Below are 15,537 nucleotides of genomic sequence, written 5' to 3'. Positions count from 1 at the left end.
CTAGGCGTAAGCCCCATTGAACTCACTGATACTTACTTCTGAATAAACATGCCTAGAATTGCACTGCAAAAGAATTTTGCCTGGAATGAGATTATTTTTTGACCCATAGGCTCAGCACTTAACCTTTGAACCTTTTATTGTGACGCTCGCAGAGCCTTCTGTTCTCGCGAGAGTCTTAGGCCCTTGAGGGAGACAGTGTTTCTGAATGAGGCTACACAAACAACACGTTACTCTCGCGAGTTACAAGGCGCGTTTGTGCGAGACGCCTTTCCTCGCGAGATGTGCTTGGCGGACACCCGCCATTTGCACAGCATCCAGCCCGCTTGTGCCGAGATCTCGCGAGAGCCCGTGCGGAGAGCTCTGGGTGTCCCCATATCTCCAGCACGGACCCTCCTCCAAGCAGCAGGACGCGGCGGGCGCCATTTCAGGGAGCAGTCGTTTCTGCTAGAGCCGAGTCCGAATCTCCTCGTTGTGGAACTTCCTCGGCTTTGGCCTTATCCGTAAAATATCTTTTGAGGCCTAGATTTTCCCCATCTCTCTTTCCCGTCGTTGACGGGGTAATTTTGCCGTTGGGGGGCCTACTTCCCCACCGCCCGAAACATCCGGAGCCTGAGGTAGTTGCAGCAGCCGCCCTCCTCACAGACACCTGAGCTAGAAGCGGGACCCCCAGCAGCGCAGGTAACTGCCTCCGTCTCTTTGAAGGCCTCCTTTTTGAGGGGCGACTCGAGGGGCCGCGCGCTTTCCGTAAGGCCCGGAGGAGGCCCTGCTTTTGCGTTGGGCCTTTTAAGTGGCGGGCCAGTCTCGTTTCCCTTCCCCCTGGAAGCGTGCGAGCCCGGCCCGACAGACTCGGTGTTCGGTTTTTTGAGGCACAGTATTCGCCTCTTGTTTCGCAACGCGTTGCCAGTGGCTGCGGGGTGGGGGGAGGGTAGGAAGGGGAAGTCGACTGGGACTTGGTTATAGGGAATTGGCTTGTAGTCTTAACACGTCAGTTTTCATGGACCCGATCGACTTTCCTCAGCTTCACGGTGATCGGACCACTTTCCAAAACAGAAGATTTCTGGCCACTTTTTAGTTCATGTTTTCGTGCCAAGCGCCATAAAACTTTGTGTTGTGTGTTTACGAAAGGTTGATGCCGTGAGCTAATAAGGGCAGTTAATAAAAAGCCTACGTAATACATGCTGGAAGGAGAGTAGGAAGACTTGTTTTCTTTGTGTTTCCCCCTCTCCAGGCATATTGGGAGGAGGAATAAACTCCCCCTTTTCTGCAGAGTTTGCAGTTTGTTTAATTACAAAAGCATGAAAAGCATGCAAGTTTAAGAGTTAGAATCCTATCAGGGTAAATGGATTCATTTTAAGTAAAGTTTTCCATTTTATCATTCTTAAATTATTAAACCATCAGTTGGCAACCAAACAGAACCTTTATATTGAATATGATCATAATCCAACATTTTTGTTATGTAGTTTATGCCTCTTCAAACCACACCTGCAATTTCATATGTCAATACTTAACATTGGTGTTCAGTAGACCCACTGAAATAATGAGACTTATTTGAGAATGAGTAACATATATTCTCCATAGACATGCCCCTGGACTGGTACAAGCCCATTGCATTGGGCTTGAGCAGTTATTTGGATTCTGGTCTGAAAGTCCACACTTCACCCAAGCAAGGGATGAAGCAGATTGTTTCTAATGTTCAGTGAAAAGTAAATAGCTATGCTATTGTTAGGATAGCCACACTTACTCATAATTTTCCATAAGCATGTAAAGTCATCATTGTGACACGTTTATAATGCTTGACATCATCGTTCACCCTTCTACACAGAAAACAGACATTTGACTGGTTTTTTGATAGAGGGTCTTGGATTCAGTTTTAAGGGACTGAAACTGTTGACTTTAACAAGCTTATATTATGTTTCCATTTTCAATAGGATTATTTGTTTTGAAAAAGTTATGCTTAATGTAGCAAATTTTAGACAATGTCAAAATGTGTCTCAATAAAAAGTGAAATGCTAGAAAATTGCAGCGTTCTTTAAAAGTTGAATATCTTGAATTACTTGTGTAATCAGTTTCTTAACCCTTAATTATACAACTATTTTGGCATACCTGCCCTAAGTTAATATGGATACCTGTATGTCCAACTTGTACAATCGGACAGTAATATTTTGCATCTTGTGGCTATCCAAAAGCTCTTTAGCAAATTTAAATTATTTTATATCATATTTCAGTCTTCCAAAAGGGCCCCCAAGAACAGCTATGTTTGAACAATGAGCTATACTCACTAGCAATCATTAACTTTGCCTAACCTTTGGGCAGTATTATTCCTGTACTGTATTGGTGTTAATGTAATGGGAGGCAGAGAGAGAATGTAAGTTCTTGGCTTAATTAAGATTTCACCAGGTATTTTTAGCTCCTGTTCTTAGTTACCTGCCTCCACTATTTCAGGTTTGTCTAATAATTTAGTTTGAGGCTTGGCTTTGTTAAATTATAGTAAAAGATCAGTCAGATTTAGGTCTTTGGGTTTCATGCATTTTTCAAATTTAATCTGGGATAGAATAAATTTTGGCCAAACCTGTTTTTTGCTTACAAATAATTTCCCTTGTGCCAGCATGTTTTTTGCTTCTGGGGATTTTCTCATGTTTCTGAGTTTGCTTTACAGAGAAGAAATTGGTGTACAGTATCTTAAAATTTTGGTGGGACGCGGGTGGCGCTGTGGGTAAAAGCCTCAGCGCCTAGGGCTTGCCGATCGAAAGGTTGGCGGTTCGAATCCCCGCAGCGGGGTGCGCTCCCGTTGTTCGGTCCCAGCGCCTGCCAACCTAGCAGTTTGAAAGCACCCTCGGGTGCAAGTAGATAAATAGGGACCGCTTACTAGCGGGAAGGTAAACGGCGTTTCCGTGTGCGGCTCTGGCTCGCCAGAGCAGCGATGTCACGCTGGCCACGTGACCCGGAAGTGTCTCCGGACAGCGCTGGCCCCCGGCCTCTTGAGTGAGATGGGCGCACAACCCCAGAGTCTGTCAAGACTGGCCCGTACGGGCAGGGGTACCTTTACCTTTATCTTAAAATTTATGTTATTTGTTCTACATTGGGTATTTCTGGCATGGCATTACCATTTTACTTACTGGCACATCTTCTTTAATAAATACAAACTTGAAAGACACTTTTCCCAAATGCATCCAACTCCACACATGCTAAGCAAAATACATACCTATTGGAAATCAGAAGTAATTCAAAGCAGATAAGCTTGCACTAACATCACTGTACATATTAGTTAGTACTCTCCACTATCTTTAACTTCACTAGTTATCAACACAGTATTGTATTCTCTGAACTCTCACACTTAAGCAGTGGAACTTTCTTTCTCACATGCTCTTCAGATTTGCTCTGAGGGCTCCCCAACAGTGTTTGAAATACCCCTGGTACGTTTTGAGACTGGCATGGGTCCAATTGTGACCATATGGAGATCTCTGGATGCCAGGCTGGCGACTGACATCTCCATCTGGCTGGCCCCTCCAGCTTTCTTTACTGGGTATGCAGAAGAGCTTTTTGCATTTATATCTCACCCTTTTCTCCAAGGAGTACACGGTTCACCCCTCTTCAGTTAATCCTTACAACAACCCTGTAAGGTAGGTTAAGAGGCTGTGATTTGCCCAATGTCCCCCAGTGAGCTTCATGACGAGTGGGGATTTGAACCCTCATTTCCCGGATCCTAGTCCAACACTCTAACAAGTACACAACACTGGCTTCTTAGAGTGCTTCTGCTTTGGGGCAGCTATATAAATTAAGTAGGTAAATAAATATGGGGAAAGCAAAATATCCCTTAGGGAAGCATCTGAAATACAGTGGTGCCTTGCAAGACGAAATTAATTCGTTCCGTGAGTTTTTTTGTCTAGCGAATTTTTCGTCTTGCAAATCACGAATTCCCATAGGAATGCATTGAAAATCAATTAATGCGTTCCTATGGTCAAAAAAAGTCCAAACAAAGCCAAATTTGGTACAACAAGAGTTTATTAAGTGCTCTTTAAAGTCACACATACTGTAAAGAGCATTTCAAAAATTGAAGGAACAATAATTTAAGTTTCTAAACATGACAGAAAAACATTTAAAAATCAACAAAGTGTACAGTACATTTTCTAAGACTCTGGGGGACAACTCAAAGAAGATTCCTCTTCCGCTCTTTGCTTCTTGCTGAAGAACCTGTCCATGGTCTGCTGCTTCATCCGCCTTTTCATCACCTCCCTGAAAGGCGACATGACCCTCGTATCAAAAGTGTTCACAAGGTCATGTGCCACGTGCTTGTCAGGGTGGTGCCGCTGTGCAAAAGCCTGCACATCCTTCCACTTCAGGCAAATGTCCCTCAGTTCTTTGGAGGACAGCCGTTCCTCAGTTGCTTCCTCCTCTTCCAGCGAGGCCTGCAGTTCGACCAGCTCCTGGGTGGTCAGCTCGTGGTCGTGCTCCTCCACCAGCTCGCTGATGTCCTCCTCTGTGACCTCCAGGCCCATGGTCCTCCCCAAGGCAACAATGTCCTGCACCACTGTTGACTCTGGTGCATCAGAGTCACTTGGTGCCACACAGTCCGGCCACAAGCTGCGCCAAGCGCAATTCAAAATTCTCTGGCTGATCCCGTTCCAGGCCGTGGTGATCATCTTCAAACAGGTAACAATGCCGAAGTGGTCCTTCCAGAATTCCCGCAGGGTGATGGTGGTGCAATCAGCCACCTCGAAGCATCGCCTGAAAAGCTCCTTGGTGTAGAGTTTTGAAATTGTCGATGAGCTGCTGATCCATCGGCTGGAGCAGTGGCGTGGTGTTAGGCAGCAGGAACATGATGCTGATGAAGCTGAACTCCTCCAACAAGTCCTCAAGGCCTTTAGGATGAGCAGGAGCATTGTCCATCAGAAGCAAAGCCTTCAGCGGCAGGTCGTTGTCCAGCAGGTACTGTTTGACAGCAGGGCCAAAAGCATGATTGACCCAGTCCACAAACAGCACACGTGTGACCCAAGCCTTACTGTTGGATCGCCACATGACACTCAGCCGCTCCTTGTTGACCTTGTGTTTCTTGAAGGCCCGTGGGTTCTCCGAGTGGTACACCAGCAGGGTCTTGATCTTCAGGTCGCCGATTGCGTTGGCACAGAAGAGCATGGTCAGACGGTCCTTCATGGGCTTGTGGCCAGGCAACTTGGCCGCCTCCTGTGTGATGAAAGTCCTTTTGGGCATCCTCTTCCAAAACAGCCCGGTCTTGTCGCAGTTGAAGACCTGCTGTGGAACGTAGCCCTCCGTCTTCACAACCTCCAGGAACTCCGCTGCAAAGTCTTCAGCCGCAGAAACATCAGAACTGGCAGCCTCTCCATGCCAGAAAAAAAACCACACAAGCTTCCAGATTCTTGCAAACCCCTCCCCAACTGTTCACCCAGCACACAGAAATTCAAATCCAGATTTTTTTTGAAAAAAACAGAGTGGCCCAATGGTCACAGAAAATCATAAAAATGCAGAAAAAACACACAAGCTTTCAGATTCTTGCAAACCCCTCCCCAACACCAAGTCCTTGAATTCCAAACACCCCAACCCAAAATCCAAAACCCCCCAAAAAGTTTTAAAAGCTTAACTTACTAAATGCTGCAAAAGAAGTTTTGGAAAAGCTTCAAAAATCACCAAAGTCTTTAAAAACCTCAAAAAATGCTACTATGTACACTGCATTCTATGAGTTGCTACTCGAAGTCAGGTCGCAACTGTATTAACGGTGTTAAGAAAAAGGAAACAAACTTGCAAGACGTTTTTGTCTTGCGAAGCAAGCCCATAGAGAAATTTGTCTTGCGAAGCAACTCAAAAACGGAAAACTTTCGTCTAGCGAGTTTTTCGTCTTGCGAGGCATTCGTCTTGCGAGGCATTCGTCTTGCGGGGCACCACTGTACTTTCCTTGAAGTTTCAGTTTTATTCTGGACTATTTTATTTGATGTTTTAATGTGCTGTAAACCACTTTGAGATTTTTTTTCTTTAAAATATAAAGCAGTACAGAAGTGAAATGAATAAAAAGTAACAAAAATAATAAAATTCACTGCAGGAAAAAAGGTACCTAGACATTCCTATGTGGCGACCATAACCCAGGTTTAAGATGGCATTTGGTGATTAGTTTACATTTCTGAGTTTCTAATGCTCCCCCCCCCCACCTTCTGAAGGAGATTTGGGGGTCTGCATGTGTGAACAGGAGAGGGAGCAGTTTTGTTGCACAAGTGGGAGTAATTACGTGAGTGCAATTATTATATTGCTTTCAACACTCTTTGAAACTCCTAAAACAATATTACTGTGCTGTATAAAAGCAGTCATAAAAAAAGTTCAGTGTTAGAAATTGTGGTATTTAGCTCCTAGCTTTCATATCTCATTAAACCTAGGTTATGAGTGCAGCTACAAAATGTTGAATCACACTTTTTTAATAACAAGAATACAAAGCTGAAAATGAACTGCAGCTAAAATATTGTGTTCATTTTTCACATGGTCTAGTCCTTCCCCTGCCCACCCCTAATATTCTTAAGAGGGTCTTTTCTCCATTCTTCAGAGAGTAGCTGAGAGTAGTCTACCCATAATCCTTATCATAACAAGCTCAGGATTGCTGATATCTTGCAATTGGGGAATCTGCAACAGCTGATTCCATACGAAATATTTTCTGGGATAGTTTAACTAATCTGTTTTGAATTTTTGACCCAAGGAGTCAATGATTCATGGCAGATTTCAGGTGATGGGAAATCATCAGATTCATGAGGAACTTCTAATCTGAAGCTCTATTGAGCTTTTTTTCACCACAGGGATGTTTCCCCCACACCCTGGAGGTAAGGCAAAAACACAAAATGGCTTCCCTTTTATAATTCTGCATAGCTGTATTCACTGTTGATTTTAAGGAAATGTTTTCCATCAGTCAACTTTAACCTTGAGCAAACAGCATTTACAGTAACAAAATGCTCAACCAAAAATGTTAGAGCATTCCAGGAACAGTTTTATGGGAGGGTATATGCATACATGCATTTTCAAGAGTTCATTTTTCAAAATGTGGTTAAACAATTGGAATTTCTAGATTATTGTTATTTGTTACATTGAATTGATAATTGAATTGGTTCCAACAGTTTGATATTAGTGCATATCTGGTTTAACAAGAGTATGTTGAAATGCTCTTGCTTATTTTGCTTTCAGCAGTTGCTTGGAGCCTGCAGCATCTGTGTTCTTGCCCATTGACAAAGTCTGGGCTCTCCATGATAGAGAAATTGAGAGAGAGAAACTGTAACCTGAGCTGAATATCACATTTATTTTAAGAAATCTTTACCTCTGTTAGCCAGAAAGCCAACAGAGAATTATAATAGTTTGTTGTCTTTGAAAGTCAAATGACTTGGTGAGGGGTTTTCAGCAAATTATTATCTTAATTACACAGGTATTACTGGAGTAATAAAACCTATTATGGCTATTTGGAGAAGAGATATTTTAGTATGTTTTATTAGCAAATATGCTTCTGTTTATGTATGTTGGGTAGGTATTTACAAAAGTAATTTACAAACATGGGAACCGGGTTTACTTTTTCTCTGGATAATAGGAAAACTGCATAGTTTTGTGTTTGGCTGAATGTGTTACATGCTTCCAGAGACTGTGACTTTTTGCAGACAGCCGTGCTTTAGTGTTACAGGATTAAGCCTAGCCTCTCTTTGAGCTCACACACTTCCCTCTCCTCCAGCATAGCTACGCCTAGGAGATTATAAGTTATCACTTGGAATTTTAGCTGAACTACAGTTTAGCATGTTTGAACCATAAGCTCTGGTAAATCTTATCTATAGTTAATGAAAGCCAGCCTGCTATGGTTTGAGATTGGCTTGTTTCCATTAATCTTAGTTAAAATTAATCACAGTTGGTCCAGAGTTTGGTAAAACAAAAGCTAATGTTAATCAAAAATGGAAATGAACGCTTGTGGACACTGGTACCTTTCATTTGCACTAGAGGAAGAAGAAAGGGTGTAAAAAGTAGGGAGAAGCTTGGTTCATTCACTTTTAACAGTGTTATGTCAAAACTGACCTAGAGTTTCCAGAATGTTCAGAATATAAAACTATGAATCATTTGGAAGTGTGGACTGATGCAACCTTTGTCACCATCAGAATCATCAAGCTCCTAATTTTTGAACTAGTCTGGATTAGTACATGCTTGACTAAAGGAACTTTTTCCTCTTTCTAGGTGTCGTGAAAAATGGCTGATGATATTGATATTGAAGCAATGCTTGAAGCTCCTTATAAGAAGGTGAGAAAATATGCTAATAAGGGCTTTATCACTATTCATTTAGCATTATTCATGAAACTACTGCTGAACTGTAAACTAACATCCCCGGAGCCCTCATGATTTATCTTATTGGACGTGCGTTACGTGTATCTTACGAGTAACTATATGCTGTTAATGTAATTATATTGTGCAGTAGTTTCACTTCAGCGTGATGAATAAATGCCCATCTATCTCTCTTTGTAGACTTGCCTAACGATATCTCACCTCTACTCCCATGAATTCACCTTTGATTCCAGTGTGAACTGTCAATCATAAGGTAGTAATTGAGTGACGTATCGCTGTACCGTGGTCCCCCTAGGTAAAAACAAAAAAACCAAACAAACGGAAAACACTCCTAAAAACTACCAGCTCAATTTTGGATTAGCAACAAGGTGAATGCAGTGGTTTGGGCAAATAGCAGGGTTCCAAGAATAATCTCTTCCCCAAGTTCATGGCAAGCAAATACTTAGACTGCTTAATGGAAGAAGAGTGACCTCTTTTTTTTAAAAAAAGATAGACGGGTGATTAATCTTTAACAGGATAGGAGGCAATTAACTGTTGTGCGAAAGACCTTTCCAAAAATTCTTGGATCCCTGAATAGTTCACATTTTAGTAATAGTAAAACAAAATATTGTTGCAGTCTACCGTTCGTTGTGAAAGAGTACTCTTCTATTTATTTAATTTAGCAACTTTGATATAATTTTCTACATTTCTGAATATTTAATACCTAGCTTCTAGATCTAAACAGGCAGCAAATGTATTTAGTTTTTCACTGGATATTGGTGAAACTATTAAATTATGCATGCAGTAGCACTGGCTTCACAAATCTATATATACAAAAAATTAAGTAATGTAGCAGTTGAACTCATGGTGTAACTGGTGTGATAACTACAATAAACATAACAGCAACTATTAGTTCATTTTGAAGTATGTTTAGTACAGCTATGCGGTATGCGTTTTGAACAAGTGTTTGTAACCTTTTAAATTTTCATGTTTAGTTTTATGTAATATTAATTAGCTATGTAACATTTTGAAACAAATCATAATTTGTAATGTTAAGAATCTTGTGTGCTAGTTTAACATGGATATTTTCCATGTAAACAGGTATGGAAATAGGGAATATTTAGGCTGGACTGGTTGGATTATTGATGACTGACTTGGGAGTCGACGTTACTAAAGCAGTGTGAATCCCTGTTTGCTTCAGGGCGAGATGTGTGACAGAGGTGGCATCAAGCTCTTACAGTCCCAACCCTCCAACGAAAATGGGCGAAGATCTCAGGACTGGCATCGGTCACAGGAAATCGATAGTGGCTGGCTGCTAGCATGGCCACTTGGGGCTTAGGCAGAGATATAGCCTTGGTACTGGTCAAAGGGATTATAGTACATGAAAATGTTTTAAACGTGAAATTTCTTTTTACATTTTATTTATTTAACCACTTGAGTGCTGAAAACTTCAGGATAACTTTAAAGTCACGTAAGGAAGTTTGTACGATTTAAATATATATTTTTAATAGTAATTCTTGTATTTGTAATTGTATGACTTAACTATAAGCAACAAAGTGGTTAAACAAGTCTACATTAACTAGTAGCACTCCATATTAAATGTAAAATAATTTTAGTATTAAAATTTTTGTTTTGTATTTTCTTATCCCTATTCCCATTACCCTTTTGACCACTTGAAATGTTTCCACTTCGTCCTCACGATGTTCTTCTATCAACCCTGCTTAGGATGAGAACAAATTGAGCAGTGCCAATGGCCATGAAGAGCGCAGCAAGAAGTAAGTATCCATTGGTATTACTGAATTTGTCGTTATTCCTAGGAAACATTCTTTGGCAGCCAGGCCCTCTTCCCTCAGTAATATTAGTGTTCTTCAGTTTTTAAGCAAACAGAATATTTTACCCCCAACATAAACTTTTGAAAGAGACAACTGGAATCCTTGTTCAATTCCAAAAATTTCCACCGGGTCATCTTTCAAAAGAAATTAAATACAGCTAAATATATAGTCTATGACAGATACATGGACAGATCCACTGCGTTCATTGGTGCTTATTTCCAGTGGACATGGGATTGTAGCGCAAGTGAACTTTTTAAGGTAAATTTCCAAATGGAATAAATTTGACTGTGGAATCTTGGGCATAAGAACTTGTATTGTTGAAGCACCTTGGAACTACTTTAGGCTAGCATACCTATCTTTCTGGAATGTTGAGAAGTATGTGTGGGTTGGCTTAAGGTGACTTCTCAGCTAATTCTGTAAGGTTGAAGTCACCACAGAACAGTCTTTTCCTCGAGTTCCAGCCAGTCATGCTTCATAGTCGTAGGACAAAAGAACAGTGTTTGGCAGTATCTTGATAAGCTATTTGGGAACACAGTGAGAGTTGCTGGTTTCCACTAGTTTTTCCCCCTCTTCTAGAAAATGGAAGCAAAATATTTTAATATAACAGAGAGGGCTAATGAAACAGAACTGGAATAGTTCTAAAAACTAAATTTAATTGTTTTCTAGTGAGATGATCTGCTTCTTTTAAATAAAAGGGAACCTTGGGGGTCAACTTGCATATCCTTTCTTTAAATATCTCCAGATAAAAACAGTCAATTTCTGAGGCATCAGTTCCTTTGTTTAGCAATGGGTAGCTGAGAAAACAAACAAAATACCACTTTAAGCAAAACTGCCTTTGCATAGGGCTGTGCTTTTCTAAGCAATAAAAACTCAAACACTAGTCTTTTACTGTGGTGGAAAACAGAATCATTTTCCCACTCCCTGCTGAACAGATCCTTTTTGGATAGTAGATTGTTTCATTAATATCAACAGTGACTAAACGTTTACTTAAACTTACTGCTGAGAGACGAGAGAGCGCAAGAGACTGAACTTTGCTCTTAAAAAGAATAATATGTTTCTTCCCAGAGCCATCCCATCAAAAAACGGCTACTGGAAAAGTACAGTCTACTCTTGCCTTCTGAGAGCATGTCTTTGCTACCTGTGCAGAATGTGGCCCTTCTTGTGGAAATGAGAGGAGTAAACTACTGTTTAAAAATGTGCACAATATAGAAATAAGACTCATCTGCCTAAATTACACTTGGGGAGTATCTGAGGTAGATTGCCTTGTTCATGTAAAGACAGCTTGTATTGGGAAGGTAGATAGCTCCTTTCTCTTTGTAGTATTTGATAGTGGAAGTAACTGGAAACTTCTAATTTCCTTTCCCTGGTGGTTTTACTTTTATAAAGTGGAACACAGTACATAGAAGAAGGAGTCATGCTGTATTCTGTCTTATCCAAATGTAATGGTGTTAGAAGGAAACCAGCTTCTCTACCAGCCTTGTTGGCCATTTTATTCAGTGGATCGTGTCCAGTGGTGACTTTCAGCTGCTGAAAGGTTATTTTTAATTATTTCTGCTCCCCCAACCTTCTGGAGCAGATTTAGATAGTGTGTGGGGTACCTTAGGGGGAATGGGAGATTAATAAAACTTTTCTCTCCCTTCCATTGACAGATTCCCTTTTGTCTGCTGACAGTCTCCACTGGATACCACCCAAAGTGAAAATTTAAATACCCTGAATAATACTATTTTAGGCTCCCTGACTTGCTTTTATTAGAGAAAAACCCCTGTTCATATCTTAAGACTGCAAGCCACAATAATAGGTTGACGGTGTTGTATGAAAGGTTAATAATGTCATAGGTCAGTGGGATAAGAAAGAGGATTTACTCTCAAAAAAGGACGTGTTTTTTTACAAAAGCTCACAGTAAGTTACTTCCCAGAACCTTTTTAATTCCTTTGTAGTAGGAATTAGAGGAAATATGCGTTAATATTTCATTAAAGCCTTTTGGACCCTTTGCTGTACTAACTTAACTGCAAGGCAGCCTAAAACTCATGGTCTTACAACCACAGCAGGCAACAAACAACTGGCTGGACAGTCTCCTTTTTATTAAATGTTATCTTGGTGGGAAGATGTTAACTTAGCTTTTTGTTGCTTGTCCTAGGTGTTGAGGAATGTTCTGCCGTCTCCTGTCACCCTCAAGAATTTACAAGAGACTTTGTTCTGTCAGCCATTGGGTGAACAGGGAAAAAGTGCTAAACATTTTTGTTTTCTTAATGTAGTTTTATGTAGCCCCACTGATCTCATGGGCTAAATCTGGGATGGGGAACCTGTGGCCCTTCAGATGTTGCTGGACTACACCTTCCATCCCTGACAATAGGCCATGCCAAGAGGGTAAGAGGTTCCCCATCCCTGAGCTAAACTTTTATGGACATGGACAATTTCATGAAGGTGTTTTCCTGTCTGGGTGCATTAAAAGGTGTAGACTTCATACCCTGTTGGTTTATTCAGGGCTTTAAAATCCTGACCTTTTGCTTAATTCATAGCTAAAAAGGCCCAAAATGATGGGAAATGATCTACAATATAACAAAGCATCATGCCAAAAAAGTTCACTTAAATTAATGTAAGAGAACTTCTTGCCCACCTAGCAGTTCGAAAGCATGCAGTGCAAGTAGATAAATAGGTAGCGCTCTGGCGGGAAGGTAAATGGCGTTTCTGTGCGCTGCTCTGGTTCACCCGAACCGGCTTAGTCATCCTGGCCACATGACCCGGAAGCTGTCTGCGGGCAAACGCTGGCTCCCTTGGCCTATAGAGTGAGATGAGCGCGAAACCCCAGAGTTGTCTGCGACTGGACCTAACAGTCAGGGGCAACTTTACCTAAGAGAACTTCTAAGAAGCTTACAAAAATATAACATACAACATTAAAATCTGCATTTATGGATAGGGTTGTCTAAACAGAAATGCTTTAAGCAGGCACAGAGGAATACAACGAAGGAACCTGTCAGGCCTGGAGTTCCAAACTGTAGGTGCTGCCACTAAAAGATTGATTACTACAAGTGTGGAACGAGTATTATGTGGCACCTGTAAGAGTGCCAGTTCTGCAGATTGAAGCAATTGAGCGGGTGTATATGGGGTGAGATCCTAAAAGTGAAAAATGGATGGTGCAAAACATTCAGTATGCATAAAACAACAGGGATTTTGTTTAGCCATTTACCATATGCAAAAAAGATACATTTTAGTATAAACTAAGCAAAAACTAACTGCAACAAATACAATTTGGATTAAGGTTAATTTCCTGGGCGGGTGACTAATAAACGTGTTATTTACTTATTGATACCAGTGTTTTCAGTTTCTTGCAGATGTGTGCTATAATTTAACTTGAAGCAAAATAGAATAGTAGCAAATGCACAAGCTTTTACAGTCATGATGACTGCATGTATTTTATTAGGAAAACAGCATTATTTGGTTTTATGTAGGGTGGGGAAAGTTCCAGAGCTTTTCTTTCATTATTAACATCAAATGGATATCAGTTGCAAATACAATATTAGGCATGTTTGGCAGTTTCAGAATTTTTGCCTTTTCTTTAATAAATACAAGTTAAACAAACATGATTAGATGAGTCTCTAGGGCAGGTGTTGAGGAACCTTTTTGGCTTCATGAGATAGATTTTTATCAGGAGCCACCACCCCATCAGCCACCTGATGTCACAATGATGCAAAGTGCTTTAAAGTCCCAAAGGTGCAGCTAAAATTAAAAAGTATTTTCCTACATTCTGGGAAGGCTAAACCCTATGAAGCGGTTTGTGTTGAAATTCCCTGCTAAAACAAATCCCCCGCTCTGTTTTAGCAGGGAGTTCCATGCAAAACCCTTCCAGAATTTGGAATCCCCCCCCCCATACTTTTTGGCTCACAAGGAGGGGGTTAAATCTTGCTGCTTTGGCTGTAGACCCATTCATTGCTGGGAACAGGAATGTGTTAAATCAACCCTATCCTAAAGCCCATTAGATGACATCACAACTATTGTCAGCTGATAGACAGGCAGTGTGGTTTTGGGGAAATGACCTCATGGAGCAACTTGGACAAGATTGGCCCACAGGCTAGATTGTCCACCACCCATGCTCCTGGGCATCAAAACAATTTCTGGTGCAAATGGAAAATTACCCTATGCATATTACCCTAGTTTTCCAGAAAACCTTTGTCACTGTGTGCACTACTGCTTACGTTAAATACATTAATCATTTGTTGCAATTTAGAACACCTTATTCTCCAAGGAGCTCCAGATGGTGTACATAGCTCTCTCCCACCACAACCCTGTGAGCTAGGTTGGGCTAAGAGGCCTATGGCCACCCAGTCAGCTTCATAGCCAAGTGGACATTCAAGTTTCGGGTCCTAGTCTGATACTCTTAACAGTTACACCACACTAACTCTCAAGCTTACAAGTCCAATGGAAAGTGTGTAATTTGATATACACACACAAACACACACACCTGCAGAAATAATAAAAAAGCAAATCCTCCAAAGTGGTGATCATACTCATAGAATCAAAGAATTGTAGAAGGGGCCCTGAGTCATCTAGTCCAACCGTCTGCAATGCAGGAATTTCAACAGGTGGTCCTCCATCTAATTTGAAACAATATTGTACCCGGTTTAGCTTTGCAAATGTGCTAGCAGTTGTATTGCTGCACCAGCTTGGTTAGGAATTGTTGATTAGAAGGAACATACCTTTTTACCAGTTTGACTGCTTCATTATAGTAGCCTGATTATGTATGTATGTACATACATACATACATACATACATACATACATATGTACTGTGTTGCAGAGCATTTTGTATTGCTGGCATGCTGTTGAGAAATGAAGATGATTTGAAGCCTGTATTAGGCATGACTGGTGCCCATTTATTACATTTTTCTTTAGATTCAGTTTGGGGCAGCATGCTGCACATGAAGTGCTTTTATTTTATTACATTCTTCATAGTTAATCTTTAGGATGCACTATCACTGACCTCCCATACACAACATGAAAGTGATTTTTTGTCTGTAGTTCCAAGCATTAATTTTTTTCTCATATAGTGTATAAGGTTTTCTGAAGTGCTTCTCATGATTCGAAAGAAGCTCTTCCACTTGATTGGTCTTTGCTGTTCCCAAGCTATTAAAGTATTTGGAAATGAGCAATCTGCTCAGTAATACTTTCTTATTCAACTTGTACACACACAACAGTGGTTTAGTTTTACATGTATGAATTGAAATGAGCCTGAGTAAAGCTTTGAGGTCTCTTGTTCCTCTGCTTCCATGCAGTTGGGAGAAAGATTTCCTCAGTGTTTTGGTTCACTTTCCATAATTTCTGACTTCTTATGTATGAACCAGAGATCATGATATAAAACAATCTCTAGTCAGGTTTCTGAGTGAGCTAATTTCAAACCATGGGTTATGAAGCTGGCTCATTTTAAATCA

General features: G+C 40.8%; 1 protein-coding gene across 5 annotated transcripts in view; it reads left to right on the top strand.

Annotated features, from left to right (window-relative positions):
• Positions 1 to 373: 373 nt before the first annotated feature.
• Positions 374 to 15,537, top strand: part of RBM39 (RNA binding motif protein 39) — a 34,270-nt gene continuing 19,106 nt past the window's right edge. The window contains exons 1-5 of one of the 5 annotated variants that reach the window (XM_082228662.1): positions 375 to 678; positions 8,197 to 8,259; positions 8,482 to 8,554; positions 10,006 to 10,055; positions 12,368 to 12,479. In XM_082228662.1, the coding sequence (XP_082084788.1) occupies positions 12,469 to 12,479 (11 nt within the window). In that variant the 5' untranslated portion in view covers positions 375 to 678; positions 8,197 to 8,259; positions 8,482 to 8,554; positions 10,006 to 10,055; positions 12,368 to 12,468. Of the gene's footprint in view, positions 679 to 8,196; positions 8,260 to 8,481; positions 10,056 to 12,367; positions 12,480 to 15,537 lie in introns of those variants that run through there. The other 4 variants (XM_082228660.1, XM_082228661.1, XM_082228659.1 and 1 more) reach the window with 4 other exon arrangements.

Source organism: Podarcis vaucheri (genome assembly GCF_965113315.1).
Source record: "Podarcis vaucheri genome assembly, chromosome: 6".
Taxonomy (NCBI): domain Eukaryota; kingdom Metazoa; phylum Chordata; class Lepidosauria; order Squamata; family Lacertidae; genus Podarcis; species Podarcis vaucheri.
Note: the sequence above shows the minus strand (reverse complement) of the source record. Positions and strands in the feature narration are given on the sequence as shown.